This window comes from Nycticebus coucang, chromosome 21 (genome assembly GCF_027406575.1).
Source record: "Nycticebus coucang isolate mNycCou1 chromosome 21, mNycCou1.pri, whole genome shotgun sequence".
Taxonomy (NCBI): domain Eukaryota; kingdom Metazoa; phylum Chordata; class Mammalia; order Primates; family Lorisidae; genus Nycticebus; species Nycticebus coucang.
Genome location: NC_069800.1, coordinates 37,954,832 through 37,973,743, shown reverse-complemented (window position 1 = coordinate 37,973,743; position 18,912 = coordinate 37,954,832). Strand labels below are relative to the sequence as shown.

General features: G+C 48.5%; 1 protein-coding gene across 10 annotated transcripts in view; it reads left to right on the top strand.

Moving 5' to 3' along the window:
* The window catches only part of RBCK1 (RANBP2-type and C3HC4-type zinc finger containing 1), a 28,161-nt gene extending 10,957 nt beyond the window's left edge, over nucleotides 1-17,204 (top strand). For 8 of the 10 annotated variants that reach the window (XM_053573696.1, XM_053573692.1, XM_053573694.1 and 5 more), the window contains 10 exons: nucleotides 6,685-6,778; nucleotides 6,885-7,083; nucleotides 9,052-9,173; nucleotides 9,244-9,417; nucleotides 10,363-10,523; nucleotides 11,521-11,632; nucleotides 13,386-13,565; nucleotides 14,379-14,477; nucleotides 14,841-14,984; nucleotides 16,081-17,204. In XM_053573696.1, coding sequence (XP_053429671.1) covers nucleotides 6,685-6,778; nucleotides 6,885-7,083; nucleotides 9,052-9,173; nucleotides 9,244-9,417; nucleotides 10,363-10,523; nucleotides 11,521-11,632; nucleotides 13,386-13,565; nucleotides 14,379-14,477; nucleotides 14,841-14,984; nucleotides 16,081-16,161 — 1,366 coding nt within the window. In that variant the 3' untranslated portion in view covers nucleotides 16,162-17,204. Of the gene's footprint in view, nucleotides 1-6,684; nucleotides 6,779-6,884; nucleotides 7,084-8,626; nucleotides 8,736-9,051; nucleotides 9,174-9,243; nucleotides 9,418-10,362; nucleotides 10,524-11,520; nucleotides 11,633-13,385; nucleotides 13,566-14,378; nucleotides 14,478-14,840; nucleotides 14,985-16,080 lie in introns of those variants that run through there. The other 2 variants (XM_053573700.1, XM_053573701.1) reach the window with 2 other exon arrangements.
* The last annotated feature ends 1,708 nt before the right edge of the window (nucleotides 17,205-18,912 follow it).

The following is an 18,912-nucleotide window of genomic DNA, read 5'->3' as shown; positions in this document are numbered from 1 at the left end:
TTAAAATGCCCTAATGGCCTATTTGTATTCATGTACCCCTTGTTAATAATTTTTACAATTAGCTTGGCATCGTAGCTGGCTGGTTCGAACCCAGTCTGCTAAACAACAATGACAAGAACAACAAATAATAGCTGGGTGTTATGGCGGGCACCTGTAGTACAGTTACTTGAGAGGCTGAAGCAAGAGAATCGCTTAAGCCCAAGAGTTTGAGGTTGCTGTGAGCTGTGATGTCATAGCACTATACCGAGGGCGACATAGTGAGACTGTCTCAAAAAAAAATAATAATAACAATAAAAATTTTTGCAATTGGTTTGTTCAGATCAGGAGCCAAATAAGAGCTACACATAGCATTTTTTTTCTTTTTTAACACCAGCCACAGGAGAAACACAAAAGCATTTTTTTTTAATGTTTTAAGTCCATTTTATTCTCCTCTACTTTTATGACCTTAAATTTTTTTTAGACCTGGTCTTCAGACCTCTAGAATTTTCCCACATTCTGTGTTACCAGTTTCTTCCTCATTGTGTCATTTACTGTCTTTTTTCCTATAAGTGGTAGCCAAAAGTAAAGGTTCAGTTAGTCAGTGTTTTTCTGTTTGTTTTGAGACAGTCTCAAGATGTCACTCTGGGTAGTGACGTCATAGCTCACAGCAACCTCCAACTCTTGGGCTCAAGCGATTCTTTTGCCTCAGTTTTTTTCTATTTTTAGTAGAGACAGGGTCTTGTTTTTGCTCAAGCTGGTCTTGAACTCCTGAGCTCAAGCAATCTACCCTCCTTGGCCTTCCAGAGTGCTAGGATCACAAGTGTGAGCCACCATGCCCAGCCAGTTGACTCTATTTATGTATTTATTTATTTATTTATTTTTCCCCAAAGTCTCAAAAAATAGATAACTAATATTTATAAATAAAAGTAGAACATAATTCAAAAAAACAGATCATGCCAAATCTTATAGACAATAGAAAAAGAAGAAATACTTCAAATTCATTTTACTTTATCTGAATATACTTGATATTAAAATTGGAAAAAATATATTAATATAAAGGGAAATTACAAACATATTTCACTTATAAATGAGGATGCATTATCCTAAACAACATATTAACAAGTTGAATTAAAAATTATTGTTCAAATAATGGACTTTGGTCAAAATTAAATCCAATTTATGTGAGAATTAGTCACTGTTTTCTTTTTTTCCTTTTCCTTTCCCCCATTCCCTCCCTCCTTCTCTCTCTCTCTGCTCTCCCCTTCCCCCACCCCTACCGTGACATTAGTTGTCATTAATTATCCTCATATCAAAATTGAGTACATAGGATTCATGCTTCTCCATTCCTGTGATGCTTCACTAAGAATAATGTGTTCCACTTCCATCCAGGTTAGTACAAATGCTGCAAAATCTCCTTTTTTTTTTTTTTTTTTTTTTTTTTTTTTTAATGGCTGGATAGTATTCCATGGCATACATATACTACATCTTGCCAATCCATTCCTGGGTTGAGGGGCATTTAGGCTGTTTTCACATTTTAGTGATTGTACATTGAGCTGTGATAAACAGTCTAGTACAAGTGTCTTTATAACAAAAAGTTTTTTTTTTTCCTTCTGAATAGATGCCCAGTAATGGGATTGCAGGATCAAACGGGAGGTCCAGGTTGAGTTCTTTAAGGTTTCTCCATACTTCCTCCCAAAAAGGTTGTATTAGTTTGCAGTCCCACCAGCAGTGTAAAAGTGTTCCTTTCTTTCCACATCCACGCCAGCATATGCAGTTTTGAGATTTTGTGATGTGGGCCATTCTCGCTGGGGTTAGATGTTACCTCAGGGTGGTTTTGATTTGCATTTCTCTAATAATTAGAGATGATGAGCAGTTTTTCATATGTTTGCTAGCCATTTGTCTGTCTTCTTTGAGAAGGTTCTGTTCATCTCTCTTCCCCATTGATGTATGGGATTGTTGGCTTTTTTCATGTGGATTAATTTAAGTTCCCTATAGATCCTAGTTATTAAGCTTTTGTCTGATTCAAAATATGAAAATATCCTTTCCCATTGGGTAGGTTGTCTATTTGCTTTGGTTGTTGTCTCCTTAGCTGTACAGAAGCTTTTCAGTTTAATTAAATCCCATTTGTTTATTTTTATTGTTGCAATCGCCACGGCAGTCTTCTTCATAAAGTCTTTTCCCAGGCCAATATCTTCCAGTGTTTTTCCTTTGCTTTCTTTGAGAATTTTTATCGTTTCATGCCTTCAATTTAGGTCCTTTATCCATCTTGAATCAATTTTTGTGAGTGGAGAAAGGTGTGGGTCCAGTTTCAGTCTTTTACATGTGGATATCCAGTTCTCCCAGCAGCATTTATTGAATAGGGAGTCTTTCCCCCAGTGTATGGTATGTTCTTGTTTGTTTAATCGAAGATTAGGTGGTTGTTAAGTTCTTGGTTTCATTTCCTGGTTTTCTATTTGATTTCAAATGTCTGTGTCTCTATTTTTGTGCCAGTACCATGCTGTCTTGATCACAATGACCTTGTAGTACAGTCTAAAATCTGGTATGGTGATGCCCCCAGCTTTGTTTTTATTACTAAGAACTGCCTTAGCTATATGGGTTTTTTTCTGGTTCCATACAAAATGCAGAATCATTTTTTCCAAGTCTTGAAAATAGGATGTTGGTATTTTAATAGAGATGGCGTTGAATCAGTAGATTGCTCTGGGAAATACAGACATTTTAACAATGTTGATTCTTCCCAGCCACGAGCATGGTATGTTCTTCCATTTGTTAATATCCTGCTATTTCCTTTCTTAGGGTTTCATAATTTTCTTTATAGAGGTTCTTCACCTCTTTTGTTTGGTATATTCCTAGGTATTTCATTTTCTTTGGGGCTATGGTGAAGGGAGTTGTGTCCTTAGCCTCTCATCTTGGCTGTTACTGGCATATTCAAAGGCAACTGACTTGTGGACATTGATTTTATATCCTGAGACATTACTGTATTTTTTGATGACTTCTTGTGTTTGAGTGTTCAGGGTTCTCTAAGTATAAGATCATGTCATCAGCAAAGAGGGAGAGTTTGACCTCCTCTGTTCCCATTTGGATGCCCTTTAAAACTTCCAGCACTGTGTTGAATAGTAAAGGCGACAGAGGACAACCTTGTCTGGTTCCAGTTCTAAATGGAAAACCTTTCAGTTTAACTCCATTCAGTAAAATATTAGCTGTGGGTTTGTCATAGATAGCTTCAATCAGTTTCAGAAATGTGCCACCTACGCCTAAACTCTTCAGTGTTCTAAATAGAAAAGGATCCTGGATTTTATCAAATGCTTTTTTTTGCATCTATTCAGAGGATCGTATGAGCTTTGTTTTTGCTTCTGTTGATATGGTGAACACGTTTACGGATTTGTATGTTAAACCAGCCTTGCATCCCTGGGATGAAACCTACTTGATCATGGGGTATGACTTTTTTTTTTTTTTTTTTTTTTTTTTTAGGACAAAAACATGCTCTTACTTTATTGTTTTGCCTTTAAACATGATAGGATGATAGATTTCTTTTTTCTTCTTTTTTCTGCAGTTTTTGGCCGGGGCTGGGTTTGAACCCGCCATCTCCAGCATATGGGGCCAGCACCCTACTCCTTTTAGCCACAGGCACCACCCAGGATGATAGATTTCAAAGCCGTCTCCTTTAGTTCCAGTTCTCAGGAGTCTCAAACCCAAACTTCCTCCTAGCATAAGAACACCTACACCGTGCATAATGTTCCATATGCTCTCCTCTGTGACGTCCTCACAAGGCCAAGTTCAGTCCCACATGTTGCAGAGTAGAAGATGCCTGTGGTTTGCTTGAAAGTCGGACATTATCCTCCTCAGTGAAGGGCTTTTGACTGCAAATCAGGGAGCTGGCACTTCGTGTCAGGATTTCATACACCGGCCTGCTGTTGGCTGGTGCTGCTGTCGGCGATAACAAGCGCACAAGATCTGTCTTCCATAAAAATGATAACCCAGGTTTTCTCATGTGTATCTGCACTCTATTTAGATCCCTCAGACACTGTGGTTTTGTTTTTGGGAACTGAAGGTTTGTTTTGAGGAATTGAAGGTTGAGCAGAAAGAACACATTTTTCTTGATAACTTTTAGCTGTAAAGCTAAGGTGAATTTTAAGATCTGATTGCATCTGAAGAGGATAGAGTGAATCCTTTCTTACCACTTGGGCCTGTCAGCATTTGGGCAGACTGGTATCCATTTTCCCTTTCTGAATGCTTCAGTTCTCTGGGGTGGGTGGGGGTGACTGACTCTCCTTCACCCCATGCAATCAGTCACTCAGGAGACTGGAGCAGGAGGATCACTTGAACCCAGAAGTTTGAGGTTGCTGGGAGCTAGGCTGACACATGGTACTCTAGCCTGGGCATAGAGTGAGACTCTATCTGTGAACTGTTTTGGTGTTCTTGGACTTGGCATTCAGTTGAACTGCCTTGGGGAGAGCTTGAGCAGGAGTGTGGAGAACTTTGGGCATTGTCTGGGGCCCCAGACTGAGCCACTGAGCTGCGCGCAGGAAGCCATTGTGAAAGAACTGGGGGTATGACTTTTTTGATGATAAGCTGTAATCAATTGGCTAGGATTTTGTTGAGAATTTTTGCGTCTATATTCATTAGTGAAATTGGTCTGAAGGTCTCCTTTTTAGTTGGGTCTTTTCCTGGTTTTGGTATCAGGGTGATGTTTGCTTCATAGAACGTGTTGGGGAAGATTCCTTCCTCCTCAGTTTTTGGGAATAATTTCTGTAATATAGGAAAATATAGGAATAAGCTCTTTGAAGGTTTGATAGAATTCTGGTGTGAAGCCATCCAGACCAGGACAGTTTTCTGTTGCGAGATTTTTTTATTGTTTCTTTGATCTCAGTGCTTGAAATTGGTCTGTTCAGGAGCTCTATTTCATCCAGGCTAACTCTAGGGAGAAGGTGTAATTCCAAATATTGATCCATTTCCTTCATATTGTCAAATTTCTGGTCATAGAGTTTCTGGTAGTATTCAGAGATGATCGCTTGTATCTCTGTGGGATCAGTTGTTACTTCCCCTTTACTATTTCAGATGGAGGTTATTAGAGATTTTACTTTTTTATTTCTAGTTAGTCTGGCCAAAGGTTTATCTATTTTATTTATTTATTTATTCATTTATTTATTTAAGACAGAACCTCAAGCTGTCACCTTGGGTAGAGTGCTGTGACATCACAGCTCACAGCAACCTCCAACTCCTGGGCTCAAGCGATTCTCCTGCCTCCGCCTCTCAAGTAGCTGGAACTGCAGGTGCCCGCCACAACACCCGGCTATTTTTTGGTTGCAGCCATCATTATTGTTTGGTGGGCCCTGGCTGGATTTAAACCCGCCAGCTCAGGTGTATGTGGCTGGCACCTTAGCTGCTTGAGCCACGGGCGCTGAGTCTATTTTATTTATTTTAAAAAACCAACTACTTGTTTCATTACTTTTCTGAATGACTCTTTTGTTTTCAATTTCATTAATCTCTGATTTAATTTTGGGTATTTCTTTTCTTCTGCTAGGTTTAGATTTAAATTGTTCTTCTGTTTCCAATTCCATAAGATGGCTTGTGAGTTTATTCATGCACTCTCTTTCTGTTTTTCAAAAGTAGCCTTCTAACGCAGTAAATTTTCCTCTCAGGACTGCTTTAGCTGTATCCCACAGGTTTTGGTAGCTTGTGTCTTCATTGTTGTTATATTCAAGGAAGTTAATAATTTCCTTTTTTATTTCTTCCCGCACCCAACTGTCATTCAGCATAAGGTTGTTTAACTTCTATGCCTTTATGTGAGATTGAACATTTTTGTTGGAGTTGAGTTCCACTTTTAGTGCCTTATGGTCTCTGAGAAGATGCAAGGTAAAATTTCAGTTCTTTTGATTCTGTTGAGGTATGTTTCATGTCTAGGATATGATCACTTTTGGGGAATGTTCCATGGGGCGATGAAAAGAATGATATCTTTGGAATGGAGTATTCTATATACGTCTATCAAGCACAGTTCTAGGGTCTCATATAAGTCCCTTATATCTTTGTTTAATTTCTGTTTAGAGGATCTGTCTAGCTCTGACAGCAGGGTGTTAAAGTCCCCCTGTTATCATGGTGTTATAGGATATCATATTGCTCAGACTAAGCAAGGTCTGTTTCAAGAATCTGGGAGCATTTAAATTGGGTGCATAAATACTGAAAATTGAAATGTCTTCTTGTTGTATTTTTCCCTTGACCAATATGAAGTGACCATCATTATCTTTTTTCACTTTGGTTGTTTTAAATCCACATGTATCTGAAAATAAGATCACAACTCCTCTTTTCTTCTGAATTCTGTTTGCCTGAAAAATTGACTTCCACCCCTTAACTCTGAGTTTTAATTTGTCTTTTGACATGAGGTGTGTTTCCTGCAGACAGCAAATAGAGGGCTTGTGTTTTTTAATCCAGTCAGCCAATCTATGTCTCTTCAGTGGGGAATTCAAGCCATTGACATTTATTGAGTGGGTGGGGAGCCAGCTACTTGCAGGGAAGAAGCAAGTCAGAAAATGAGGAAGAATCCCTGGGTTTGGCAATCTGGGATGGGGCCCTGCCCAGAGTGGGGCGCATGTGTGTGACTGTGTGTATATATATGCATGTACTTGTGTGCAAACATGGATGTATCTGCTGCTGCTGGCCGAGGCTGGACCTGTGGCCAGAGCCCTTGTGCTGCCCCTGCTTTTCCTGCAGGCTGTGGGTGAGTGTTGAAGATGCTCACCTGCACACCGTCACCATCTGGCTCACAGTGCGCACCGACATGACAGTGGCTTCCCTCAAGGACATGGTGAGTGAGGAGGCTGAAGGGAGACACTGGGCGGAGGCTCCCCATTTTGCTTTCGCCCCCTCTCTCCTCTGGTCCTCCCTCCATCCCTCTCTTGGTGTCTCTGCAGGTATTCCTGGACTATGGCTTCCCGCCAGTGCTGCAGCAGTGGGTGATTGGGCAGAGGTTGGCACGAGACCAGGAGACCCTGCACTCCCATGGGGTGCGGCGCAATGGGGACAGTGCCTACCTGTATCTGCTGTCAGCCCGCAACACCTCACTCAACCCTCAGGAGCTGCAGCGGGAGCGGCAGGTGCGAATGCTGGAAGGTGAGGCTCTGCCCCACGCAGCATGGGACTGAGAGGCGCCCCACATCACCTGAGGCCATAGGGCGAGCAGGGCCGAACTCCTGGGCTCTCGGTCAGGGATCCACCTGCATGATCATATCCAGGTAGAGAAGTGATGACATCGGACACATGGAGCAAACATTTCAGGGAACCGTTTGAGAATAGCTGACATGGGGGACAAGCTGATTCAGGCCTGGATCTGTCAGTTAACAGCTATGTGACCTGGGGCCAGTTTGTTCCTATTTCTGCTCCACAGTTTGCTGAATTTGTAAATTGGCAATGGGGCGGCGCCTGTAGCTCAGTGGGCAGGGTGCCGGCCCCATCTACTGAGGGTGGTGGGTTCAACCCCGTCCCCGGCCAAACTGCAACAAAAACAATAGCCAGGCATGGTGGCAGGCGCCTGTAGTCCCAGCTACTCAGGAGGCTGAGGCAAGAGAATCGCCTAAGCCCAAGAGCTGGAGGTTGCTGTGAGCTGTGATGCCGTAGCACTCTATTGAGGGTGATAAAGTGAGACTCTGTCTCTACAAAATAAATAAATAAATAAATTGGGAATGATGATGATGTGACTGTTTATTCTAAATATTATACTTTGGAAATATTTCAGCCTATGGGAAAGTAGCAAAATTGTAGAATGAATTATCTAAAGAATTCCCAAGTATTTTTTTTTTTTTTTAGAGACAGAGTCTCACCTTGTTGCCCTTGGTAGAATGCTGTGGTGTCACAGCTCACAGCAACCTCCAACTCCTGGGCCCAGGCGACTCTCTTGCCTCAGCCTCCCGAGTAGCTGGGACTACAGGCGCCCGCCACAACGCCCGGCTATTTTTTTTGTTGCAATTTGGCCAGAGCCAGGTTTGAACCCGCCACCCTCGGTAGATGGGGCCCGGCACCCTACTCACTGAGCCACAGGAGCTGCCCTACTTTTTTTTTTTTTTTAGAAACAGTCTCACTTTGTTGCCCTCAGGAGAGTGCCGTGCTATGGCGACTCTCGGTAGAGTGCTGTTGCTGTGGAGCAACCTCCAGCTCTCGGGCTTAGGTGATTCTCTTGCCTCAGCCTCCCAAGTAGCTGGGACTACAGGCGTCCGCCACAATGCCCAGCTATTTTTTTGTTGCAGTTTGTTGGGGGTCAGGTTTGAACCCACCACCCTCGGTATATGGGGCCCGGCACCCTACTCACTGAGCCACAGGTGCCGCCCAAGAATTCCTAAGTACTTTTCATGTGGATTACCTAAATATTAACATTTTACCACCTTTGCATTGCTTTATCATTCTCCTGTACATAAAGTTATTTTCTGGACCATTTTGAGAGTTAGTTGCAGACATGATGTTCCTCTCCCCAAAATACTTCAGTATTTCCTTAAAAAGATCATTCTCATACATTATCAGGCACAACCGTCCAGTTCAGGGAATTGACATTGATACAGTACTGTTGTCTAATCTATAGGTCTTAGACTTTACCAGTTGTCCCAGTACTGTCCTTTGTAGTAAGAAACTTGGCATTTAGCTGTCATGTCTGTCTCTTTCAAAGAGTCCAGGCCAGTTTCTTCCATGGCTGGATGTTTGCTCGGGAAACAGTCAGTCATTTGGCAGGACTGCCTCAGAGCACTGTGCATTCTTCTGGGCACATCCTCCAGGAGGTCAGGTTTTATTTTTTTATTTTTATTTATTTAATTTTTGGCCGGGGCTGGGTTTGAACCCCCCTACCTCTGGCATATGAGGCCGGCGCCCTACTCCTTTGAGCCACAGGTGCCCCCTAGGAGGTCAGGTTTTATGTGGAACTTTGAAGCCCAGAGAACACGAGCATTCATGACCCCAGGGAAGCCAGGATGCTCACTTGACCCAATAGAGGCTGAAGACAGCTCCAGGGAGGATGGAGGATGGATCTGCCTGGCTGACTCGGTGTGGGTGAAGTGGGTCACATGGATCTGACAGCTCTTCAACTCTCCTCCACAGGTCTGGGCTTCAAGGACCTCATGCTGCAGCCACGGGGCCCCCTGGAGCCAGCCCCTCCAAAGCCTGGCCCCCCCCCGGAACTCCATCGAGGGCAGCCAGATGCAGTACCTGAGCCCCCACCGGTAAGCCGCTGCCACGTGCCCTCTGTCCCCACCCTGCCTTACCCCGCTCAGTGGCCTGCTTTGCTCCCAGGTGGGCTGGCAGTGCCCTGGATGCACCTTCATCAACAAGCCCACGAGGCCTGGCTGTGAGATGTGCTGCCGGGCGCGGCCTGAGACCTACCAGGTCCCCGCCTCGTACCAGCCTGATGAGGAGGAACGAGCGCGCCTGGCCGGCGAGGAGGAGGCACTGCGCCAATACCAGCAGGTGGGTGCCGAGGTCCCCAGAGACACCTGCAGACCAGGCAGGGAGGTGTAGGCAGGAAGGGAGACATCTGCACATTGCTGTTCTTCCCTATTACTGCCTTACCCGCTCACAACCGTGCCACTGGCAGTGATGCTGCACTCGGCCCTCCTTTAGAGATCACCCTGTGGTTGAAACCCGACTCCCTGGCTGTGAGGTACATCCAGGTTCACATCCCTGCTGCTCCCACATGGTCGTGGCTCTGCCTTCAGCTTTGACATTTACCCTAGTACACACAAGTATCCGTGGCTGTGACCCCAGCACCCTAGCTGTCGCTCTGATCGTGCCTCAGCTTGGACCTCAGCCCAATATTCTTATGACCTAAGTCCTGCTTCACACCCGTTACCTCATCCTGGATCTTACTAGTCCTGACCCTGCCCCTCACTGTTCTCTGAGGGCAACTCCCTCTTCTGTCTTGCCCTCTCTCAGCTACTTTGATTGAAGCACGTGCTCCCCCGGCACAGACACCTGGCCCTGCATGTTCCCCTATTTTGAGCACATGCTCCCCACTTTGCTTGGGGGTAACGCCATTCCTTGGCACATCCACAACCTTGCTATGGTCCTTAGATGTTGCCTCCCTGCCCTGACCTTGACCTGGCCCCACCACCAGTCTATGGCCCAGGCCTTTCCCTACTTCTTGGTGGGAATGTGAGCCCTGCTACCCCAGCTCCTCACTTACCCAGGTCCCCTTCCTGTGCTTGCCTCAGCGTCCCTCACCTGGCCCTGCCCCCAGCTCCAGCCCCACTCTAACTCAACAGGCCCACCCTGCTCCCAGCCCCTCCCAACCTGCCTCCTGCCACCCTCCCCTGCCGACCCCCACGATTCCATGCTGGCCCAGCCTTGCCCCTTCATGGTCTGACCGGCCCCTGAGACCCTGACCTGTCCCGTGGCCCCACCCCGTGTGCCCAGCGGAAGCAGCAGCAGCAGGAGGGAAACTACCTGCAGCACGTCCAGCTGGACCAGAGGAGCCTGGTGCTGAACACCGAGCCCGCCGAGTGCCCCGTGTGCTACGCGGTGCTGGGGCCCGGCGGGGCCGTGGTGCTGCGTGAGTGTCTGCACACCTTCTGCAGGTGCGGCCCCAGTCCCACCCCCGGCAGAAGGTGGGTGGGGCCCTGTGCTCTGACATCTCACTGGACGCCTACAAAAACCTATGAGGTAGGCTCTATCTCTCCACTCTGCGGATGAGGAACATATTCAGGGCCACACAGCTCATAAGAGAAGCCCAGACGTGAACCAGTCATCCTGGCTCCAGAGCCTCCGCCCTTACCCGTTACCCCTTACCACCTAGACAAGGAGTTTGGGGCCTAGCCCTAGCAGCCTGCACCAGCTCACTCTAGGCACCTGCCTGTCTCTGAGTCTCTTGTCATAACCTTTCCATCCCTGGGTGTGGAGAACATGCACCCATTTAGCACAGCAGACATTTGGGGAGCAGCCCCTGCATGGCAGGCTCTGTCCCTGCCTCCTGGAGCTGATACTTCAGTGGGAGGCTGGTGTTAATCACATCACTACTGATTGATACGGTTGTAAATTGTGCCAAATGCTGAGTAACAGGAGACTATGATACAAGCAACAGAAGCCCTGGGGGGTAGACAGGAGCCTCAAGGAGGTAGCCCTGGACCAGAGCCCAGATGGGCTGCCATGGGCATGGGTCTGGCCTGCTAGAGGAGTCTAAGGAGGTCTCATGGCCAGAGCAGAGGGATGAAGGGGGAATTTGGAGAGGACAGAGAGGTGTTGGGGAGAGCAGGTCACCACAGGTTGGTGGGTTTGTTCTAGGTGCGATGGGGACCCATGGGGAAACATGGCTGCTGTGCTAAGATAGACTGTAGGGACAGGGTGGACACAAGCACCCAGTGAGGGGCTACTGCCACCATCCAGGCCTGGACCAGAGTGTCAGGGCTAACAGTGGAGTGGACAGAGTGGAGGCTGTCATGGTGGGTTGGTGGGATGAATGGGAAAGAAGGAGGGATATTGAGGAGAAGCTCTCCTGGAACGGCTGAGAAAGACCCCTGAGCTCAGGCCTCAGTGGATGGGGTACAGATGACCCTAACTCCCACCCCCCTTCCCCAGGGAGTGCCTGCAGGGGACCATCCGCAACAGCCAGGAGGCGGAGGTCTCCTGCCCCTTCATTGACAACACCTACTCATGCTCGGGCAAGCTGCTGGAGAGGGAGATCCGGGCGGTAAGGCCTGGAGGTGGGAGGGGACACCCAGATCCCCGGGAACTGTACCTGGAGATGGCAGGTGGGGACTGGCTCAGGAGTGCACCCATAGTCACCTTCCCAGACATTTTCCCTCAAGTCCAGCCCTACCAAAGGGCATTGTGACAGAGCATGGTTTTATGCCAAAGAGCTGTATGAACTTCTTTGGAGCCCCTGGGACTTGACCCAAGCCTCAGAAAGGGTCAAGTGTGGCTAAGTCAACTTTAGTAAAGTGTATTTCGCACATAATAAAAAGTGCCCATTGTTGAGGTGGTGCCTGTGGCTCAGTGAGTAGGGTACCGGCCCCATATGCCGAGGGTGGCGGGTTTGGACCCAGCCCCGGCCAAACTGCAACAGAAAAATAGCCGGGCGTTGTGGCGGGCGCCTGTAGTCCCAGCTGCTCGGGAGGCTGAGGCAAGAGAATCTCGTAAGCCCAAGAGTTAGAGGTTGCTGTGAGCCGTGTGACGCCACGGCACTCTACCCGAGGGCGGTACGGTGAGACTCTGTCTCTACAAAAAAAAAAAAAAAAAAAGTGCCCATTGTGAGTACACATTTAGTTGAGTTTTGAGAAATAAAGCTTGAATGTAGGTTTAATTTTTACTTCATTTTTACCAAATGTGGATGCAGTTTGCTTTCACTATTTTGCTACAGAATCTTTCTGAGGATTATTACAAATCTCTGTGGCTTATATACCATTTATACCTTTCCTCTTGGTAATCTAGTTTCTCAGTGTGTAAGTTCTGCATCAAGGAGCACTTTGCCAGGCGCCTCTTTGTATGTTATTTTCTTAGGATAAACTTAAAGAAGTGGGATGGGTGCAAAAGGGTTAGAAAACTTTGAACTGGTTGAGACCTTATTGCCTTTGTTGTTATTTTTATTAATTTTTTTTTTATTTTCAAAAATTGTGATGGCTCGGCGCCTACAGCTCAGGCAGCTAAGGCGCCAGCCACAAACACCAGAGCTGGCGGGTTCGAATCCAGCCCTGGCCTGCCAAACAACAGTGATGGCTGCAACCAAAAAATAGCCAGGCGTTGTGGCAGGCGCCTATAGTCCCAGCTACTTGGGAGGCTGAGGCAAGAGGATTGCTTGAGCCCAAGAGTCTGAGGTTGCTGTGAGCAGAGACACCATGGCACTCTACCCTGGGTGACAGCTTGAGACTCTGTCTCAAAAAAATAAAAAATAAATAGGGCGGCGCCTGTGGCTCAGTCGCTAAGGCGAGGGTGGCAGGTTCAAACCCGGCCCGGCCAAACTGCAACCAAAAAATAGCCAGGCGTTGTGGTGGGTGCCTGTAGTCCCAGCTGCTCGGGAGGCTGAGGCAGGAGAATCGCTTAAGCCCAGGAGTTGGAGGTTGCTGTGAGCTGTGTGAGGCCACGGCACTCAACCAAGGGCCATAAAGTGAGACTCTGTCTCTACAAAAAAAAAATAAATAAAAAATAAATAAATAAAAATTGTGATAAAATATACATAAAATTTACCACTTTAATCATTTTTAAGTGCTCGATAATTATATTCACATTGTCATGCAGCCATCACCACCATCCATTCCAGAGCTTGTTTAGGTCTATTTTTTGCATGGAGTTTTTAGTACCATGAGGGTTACATGAAGAAAAGAGCCAAGCCTATGGCTGGGTCAGAGTTTATGAGCTGGGGGCTTTCTGGAGGATATTTGGTGGCAAGAAAGGTCATGTATTGGGTATTCTGAACCTTGAGCAATGAGGATGTGGTCTGTTGGCAGCTCCTGACCCCTGAGGATTACCAGCGATTCCTAGACTTGGGCATCTCCATTGCTGAAAACCGTAGTGCCTTCAGCTATCACTGCAAGACCCCAGACTGCAAGGGATGGTGCTTTTTTGAGGATGATGTCAACGAGTTCACCTGCCCCGTGTGTTTCCACGTAAACTGCCTGCTCTGCAAGGTGAGGACAGGGGCCTGAACTGCCTTGCCATTTTTGTCCTGCTGGGTGCCCAGTGTGGTGCAGTGATTGTTCTGGGCAGGGAACTGTGACACTGGGCAGAGGTCAAGACTTAGAGCTGCATGTCAGCAAGAGTGTGTGGCCTGATCCTGAGCTGGGCCCTGACCCTGTAGACAGAGACTCAGACCTGGCCCCAGGTGAAGCTTCAACCTAGACAGCCCTAGTCCCAAATGAAGCCCTGGCCCAGTCACAGGCTGAATCCTGGTCCCATACTGAGCCCTGACCGGCCCCACACCAAGTCTCCACCACCCCCATTCCCCACCCCCCACCCCCCGTCCTGAGCTGAGCTCTGACCACAGTCCCAGACTCAGCCCTGCCTGATCCTTCCCCAGGCCTACCCTTGCCCTGATCATCTTAAGACTTGACCACTAAGGCAAGAAGCAGGTAGACAGGTCTGGAGCCTGGTCTCAGGCACAGCTCAGCGAGCTGTTTCTGAGCATGGGGACTGTAAGTGGGGCAGAGCCTAGGCAGGGGCAGAGCCTAGGCAGGGCCACAGCCTGCAGGAGAGGTGCACCCATCAGAACTCAGAACAAATAGGTATAGATGGTTTTTGCCATATGTGATGACCCTGACTTCACCTCCCTGGCTCCGATGTTTTCTTCTGTAAATGGGTGTGTGGTTACAAAACAAGGCCCTGTCACAGACACATCCAGAGGCAGTAAGTGCTTACACAGATCCCAACCCTTCCCTCACCTTTCCCAGCCTGTTAACCCCCAGGGCAGCCTTTTTACCTCAAGCCTTTCACACCCCTTTCAGGCCATCCATGAGCACATGAATTGCAAGGAATATCAAGATGACCTGGCCCTGAGGGCGCAGAATGATGTAGCTGCCCGGCAGACGACAGAGATGCTGAGGGTGAGTCTGGGACAGGGCTGAGGGCTGGGATTTGGGCTCTGAGAGTCGAGATTGAGGGCTTCTCAGGACTGTGCTCATACATCCCTGGAGGCCCTGACCTCCCTGTGGCTGTCACTCCCATCCAGGGATGAGACTTAGGCCAAGTATGCAGGTGGCAGGAGCAGGGAGAGTATGTGGAGGGAGGGAGGAGACCACCAGGTGAAGGGGTGCTGGATGGAGCTCAGCCTGGCGGAAAAGCAGGGAAAGCGATACCACGGCTCCGAGGTTCCTGCTTTCTCCCTGCCGTCAGGAGGGAGCCAGGGGTGGGACCAGGCTGGGTGGCCGCGCCAGCCCACACCCAAGTCAGTGGCTGCTCCATTCCAGCTGATGCTGCAACAGGGTGAGGCCATGCACTGCCCACAGTGCCAGATCGTGGTGCAGAAGAAGGACGGCTGTGACTGGATCTGTTGCACTGTCTGCCACACTGAGATCTGCTGGGTCACCAAGGGCCCACGCTGGGGCCCCGGGGTGAGTCCTTGGGAAGCAGAGGGCTTGGCAGTGGGGTGGGGAGGGTGCCCTTGTGGGGACTTCCCTTGAGGAGGGTTGGGAAACTATAGCCCATGAGCCAGATCCCACCCAGCACTGGTGTTTATACAGCCCCCGAGGTAAGCATGTTCTTTACATCTTTAAATGGCTGAAAAATATCAAAAGAGGACTATTTCTTGACATGAAAATTATATGAAATTCAGATGTCAGTGTCTATAAGTCCTTTGGAGCAGAGCCATTCATTTATATATTGTCTGTGGTGGCTTTTGCACTACAGAGGCAGGGACCATGCGGCTTGTGAAACCTAAAATGACTGGCTCATTGCTGAAAAGGTTTGCCTACCCGTGCCCTAGAGGACCACAAGTGAGGGTTTAGTCTGGAGGCTGACCCCGGCTCTGGCACATACTGGCTGTTCTCCACCTCTCTGGGCTTAAGTTTCTTCCTCTATGAAATGGGGATAATAGCAGGGCCTATTGCAGGCTTGTTTCCAGAATGTAGTGAAAAAAATACAAAAAAAGTGCTTAGCAGAGAGCCTGTCACATGGTGAACACTCAAGTAGTGGTTATTGTTATAAGGGGTGTGTTTCTGGACCTGGGGTTCACTGTTACCTATAGACTAAGACAGATGGAAGTCGGACACTGTGGCTCATGGCTATAATCCTAAGACTTTGGGAGGCTGAGGCAGGAAGATCACTTGAGCCCAACAGTTTGAAGTTGTTATGAGCTATGATAGCACTGCACTCTTGCCTGGGCAATGGAGTGAGACTTTATCTTAAAAAAAATAAAAATAAGTACAGATTGGATGACAGTAAGCTGCCCTCTTTCACTCTGCCAATATGCTGGCCTGTCCATAATGTGCAGAATGGTCAGGTCCTTTCCTGGGGTGAGTAGACTGAGTGCTTTGGGAGCCCAGAAAAGGCTTCAGGGATTGTTTCCATTAGGAAGCTAAGTCCAGGAAGGCCATTCTTAGCAGGAGGGCTTGCAAGGGCAAAGGTTTCGAGTTGGGGAGTGTGCTCGGCTTGGGGGACCATCTATGTGCACTGCCTGATGTCATTTCTTCTCTTCCTTCCTTCCTCCAGGGCCCAGGAGACACCAGTGGGGGCTGCCGCTGCCGAGTGAACGGGGTTCCTTGCCACCCAAGCTGTCAGAACTGCCACTGAGCTGAAGATGGCCAGGTCCTCACGCTGACCCAGCCCTACATCTGTAGTCTGTGTGGTGCAAGGCTGGGCTTGGGGCTTTGGCTCTAATTTCTGGCCTGGGAGATGCCTTTGTGTTTGGCCAAGACAGAGGCCCTGCGGAGGCTGGGGCTCCTGAGCTGCATGGACAGTTTCATTTGCTATATGAGTTACAGGGGTCCCACCTGTGCTGCTGTTGTCCAAAGTCACATCTGTCCCAGTGCCTTTGTCCTTCCCCTGGGGCTCTCTGCAGCTCCCACCTCTGCCTGACCCCAGCCTTAAACACAGTCCCTGGCCAGAGCCACCATGTAACTCCATCCTCTTCCCAACCTCCATCCTCATCTGGTACACACCAAGCACTCACAACCTCCTTTCCACTGTTGGCTCTTCAGAGGGTGACTTTTCTCTGCTGTTGTGGTTAGAGGCCTGGAGCTTCTTAGAACTCCTGCTAACCTGTTCCAAGCCAGAGGGAGAGCGGGCAGGTTTGAAAGCACAGCCCATCATGCCTGGCTGTGTATCTCCCTCTCTGCCGTCTGTGTGAGCTAATTAAAATAGTTTTCCAGGAAGGGATGAGTGTGATGTCCTTGAGAAGTAACTGTCATGGGCTGGGACTACACAGAGGTAGGATCTGAAGTTCTCTGGAACCTGCACCAGGAAGTTGATGTGTCTGAGCACTGGGTTCCCGGTACCAGACTTGGCACCCTTGTGCCCAGCTCTTGGGTCAGCGTTAGTCAAAAGGAGTTTGCAACATGTCAAGAGTCAAGAGAAGGGCCTACAGATCAGCATGAGCTTAAGGGGTGCAGAGGGCTAAGGCAGCAGCTACAGGCTGCCACTCCCTTTTGGTCTCTGGGTAAGCATCCAGGGCTGCAGGGCAGAGATGGTTCAGGAACAGATGGAGCTGTCGCAGTTGAGGGGTGAAGTCCATCCTTATTTTAACATTTGAGGCAAGATGGCAAAGTGCTGATCCAACAGTATTTATTAGTACCCACCTGCTAGGCAAGAGCAATAAAACAGAGACCTGATATCCACCCTGTGAGCCCTGGTGTTTGATGTCCAACATGCTCTGCCTGTGCTGTCACGTGATCATTACAACAGGCCTGGCCCCCAGGCTGCAGACACTGGGCCAGTGCTTTTGCAGAGAAGGGGATTGTGGTCTTGCATTGAATGCCAAGACTCAAAAGAGTTGTTCCTAGATACTCAACAGTGATATCAGAGACAGTGCGAGTGGACCCAGTGCTTTCCAGCTCTGCCAGCATTAGCTCACAACTTGTAGCTGATAGAGGCCACACTCAGCCCGCCAGCCTGGGAGCAGAAAGGGTCGGGCAGGACTATCCCTAGGAGAAAGGCTGAACAAGCTGGGCTGGGGGTGGCATGGGGTGGGCCCAGTATGTTACCTGCTCCTCCCTCTGCTGCTGGGCCTGGCTTGGTGTCTCTGAGGCCTGGGAGAGAGCATTCTCTTCGTGCCACAGGCTTGAAGTCCACCCAATATTGTTTCAGAAATTTGAATATAAGGGCGGCGCCTGTGGTTCAAAGGAGTAGGGCGCCGGGCCCCATATGCCAGAGGTGTTCAAACCCAGCCCCAACCAAAAACTGCAAAAAAAAAAAATTGAATAGGTTGCCAATATTTTTAAATTAGCATTTTTTTATACTAACCACTATACAAATGAAGCATTTTTTAACACATTAAAAGCTAGACATCCACGGGCAGCGCCTGTGGCTCAAAGGGGTAGGGCACCGGGCCCATATGCCAGAGGTGGCGGGTTTAAACGCAGCCCCGGCCAAAAACTGCAAAAAAAAAAAAGCTAGACATCCAGCTCTTCTCCAGTCAAAGCTTGGTAATCTGGGTCCCAGTATCCACCTGGCAGAAATGGAGTCACACAACATTACTTCTCTTCACAGGTACACACCTAATTCTCAGCACCCCCAGAACTACTTACACAAAGGCCTTTCCAGTGCCCTTGCCCCTTTCTCATAAGTATTAAGAGGAAATTGGAGTATTTCTTACCAACATGGTGACTCATAAGTGAGGCCAAGGTGGGCAGAGAGGGCCATGCTGGCTGTGTCTTCCCTGTATCTGCAGCCGCCACAATGGGGGCTGGGCAGCAGCAAAGGGCTGTTCCAGGTCCTGGCTTGGCTCCAAACTGAGGGCCTGTGGATGGAAAGTCAGACAGGCAGGTTCCTGGTGCCCTCTACCACAGGGTCACCTCCCGCAGGGTCACGCCATGCCAATGCCCAGATCTTGAGAGCCCAGCACCAGGGCAGGACAGACCAAAAGCCAACCCCAAACCACCTACCCAGAGCGGGAGACCCCAGATATAACTGTTAGTGTGACACAATTATCATACTCTTTACCAGAGGAAAGGGAAGGTGAGTAGGAAGCCCATTTCTCATATAAAGCACAGCTGCCATTGTGTGGGCAGAAAGCTGAGGATGGGCCCCACAGCCTGTGACAGAGCTAGCGTAGGGCTTTCTCCAGTGTCAGGCTGGCGCAAAAACTGCTCCCTTCAAACGCAGGAGGCGGGAGGCAGCCTACAGCCCAGCTACTCGCAGAACTTAGCTTTACCACATGGCAGTCTGGAGAAGACAGCCAGGGAGTAGGGGCCCTTGGAGATCAAGAAATGGCAGCAGGGGTCACCAGCAGAACACACAGAGGACAACGGGGTGGGGGTGGGGGCAGGACAAAGGCAAAGCCAGGCCGAGCCTCGGGCTCCATCAGCACTTAGCTGGATCTGGCAA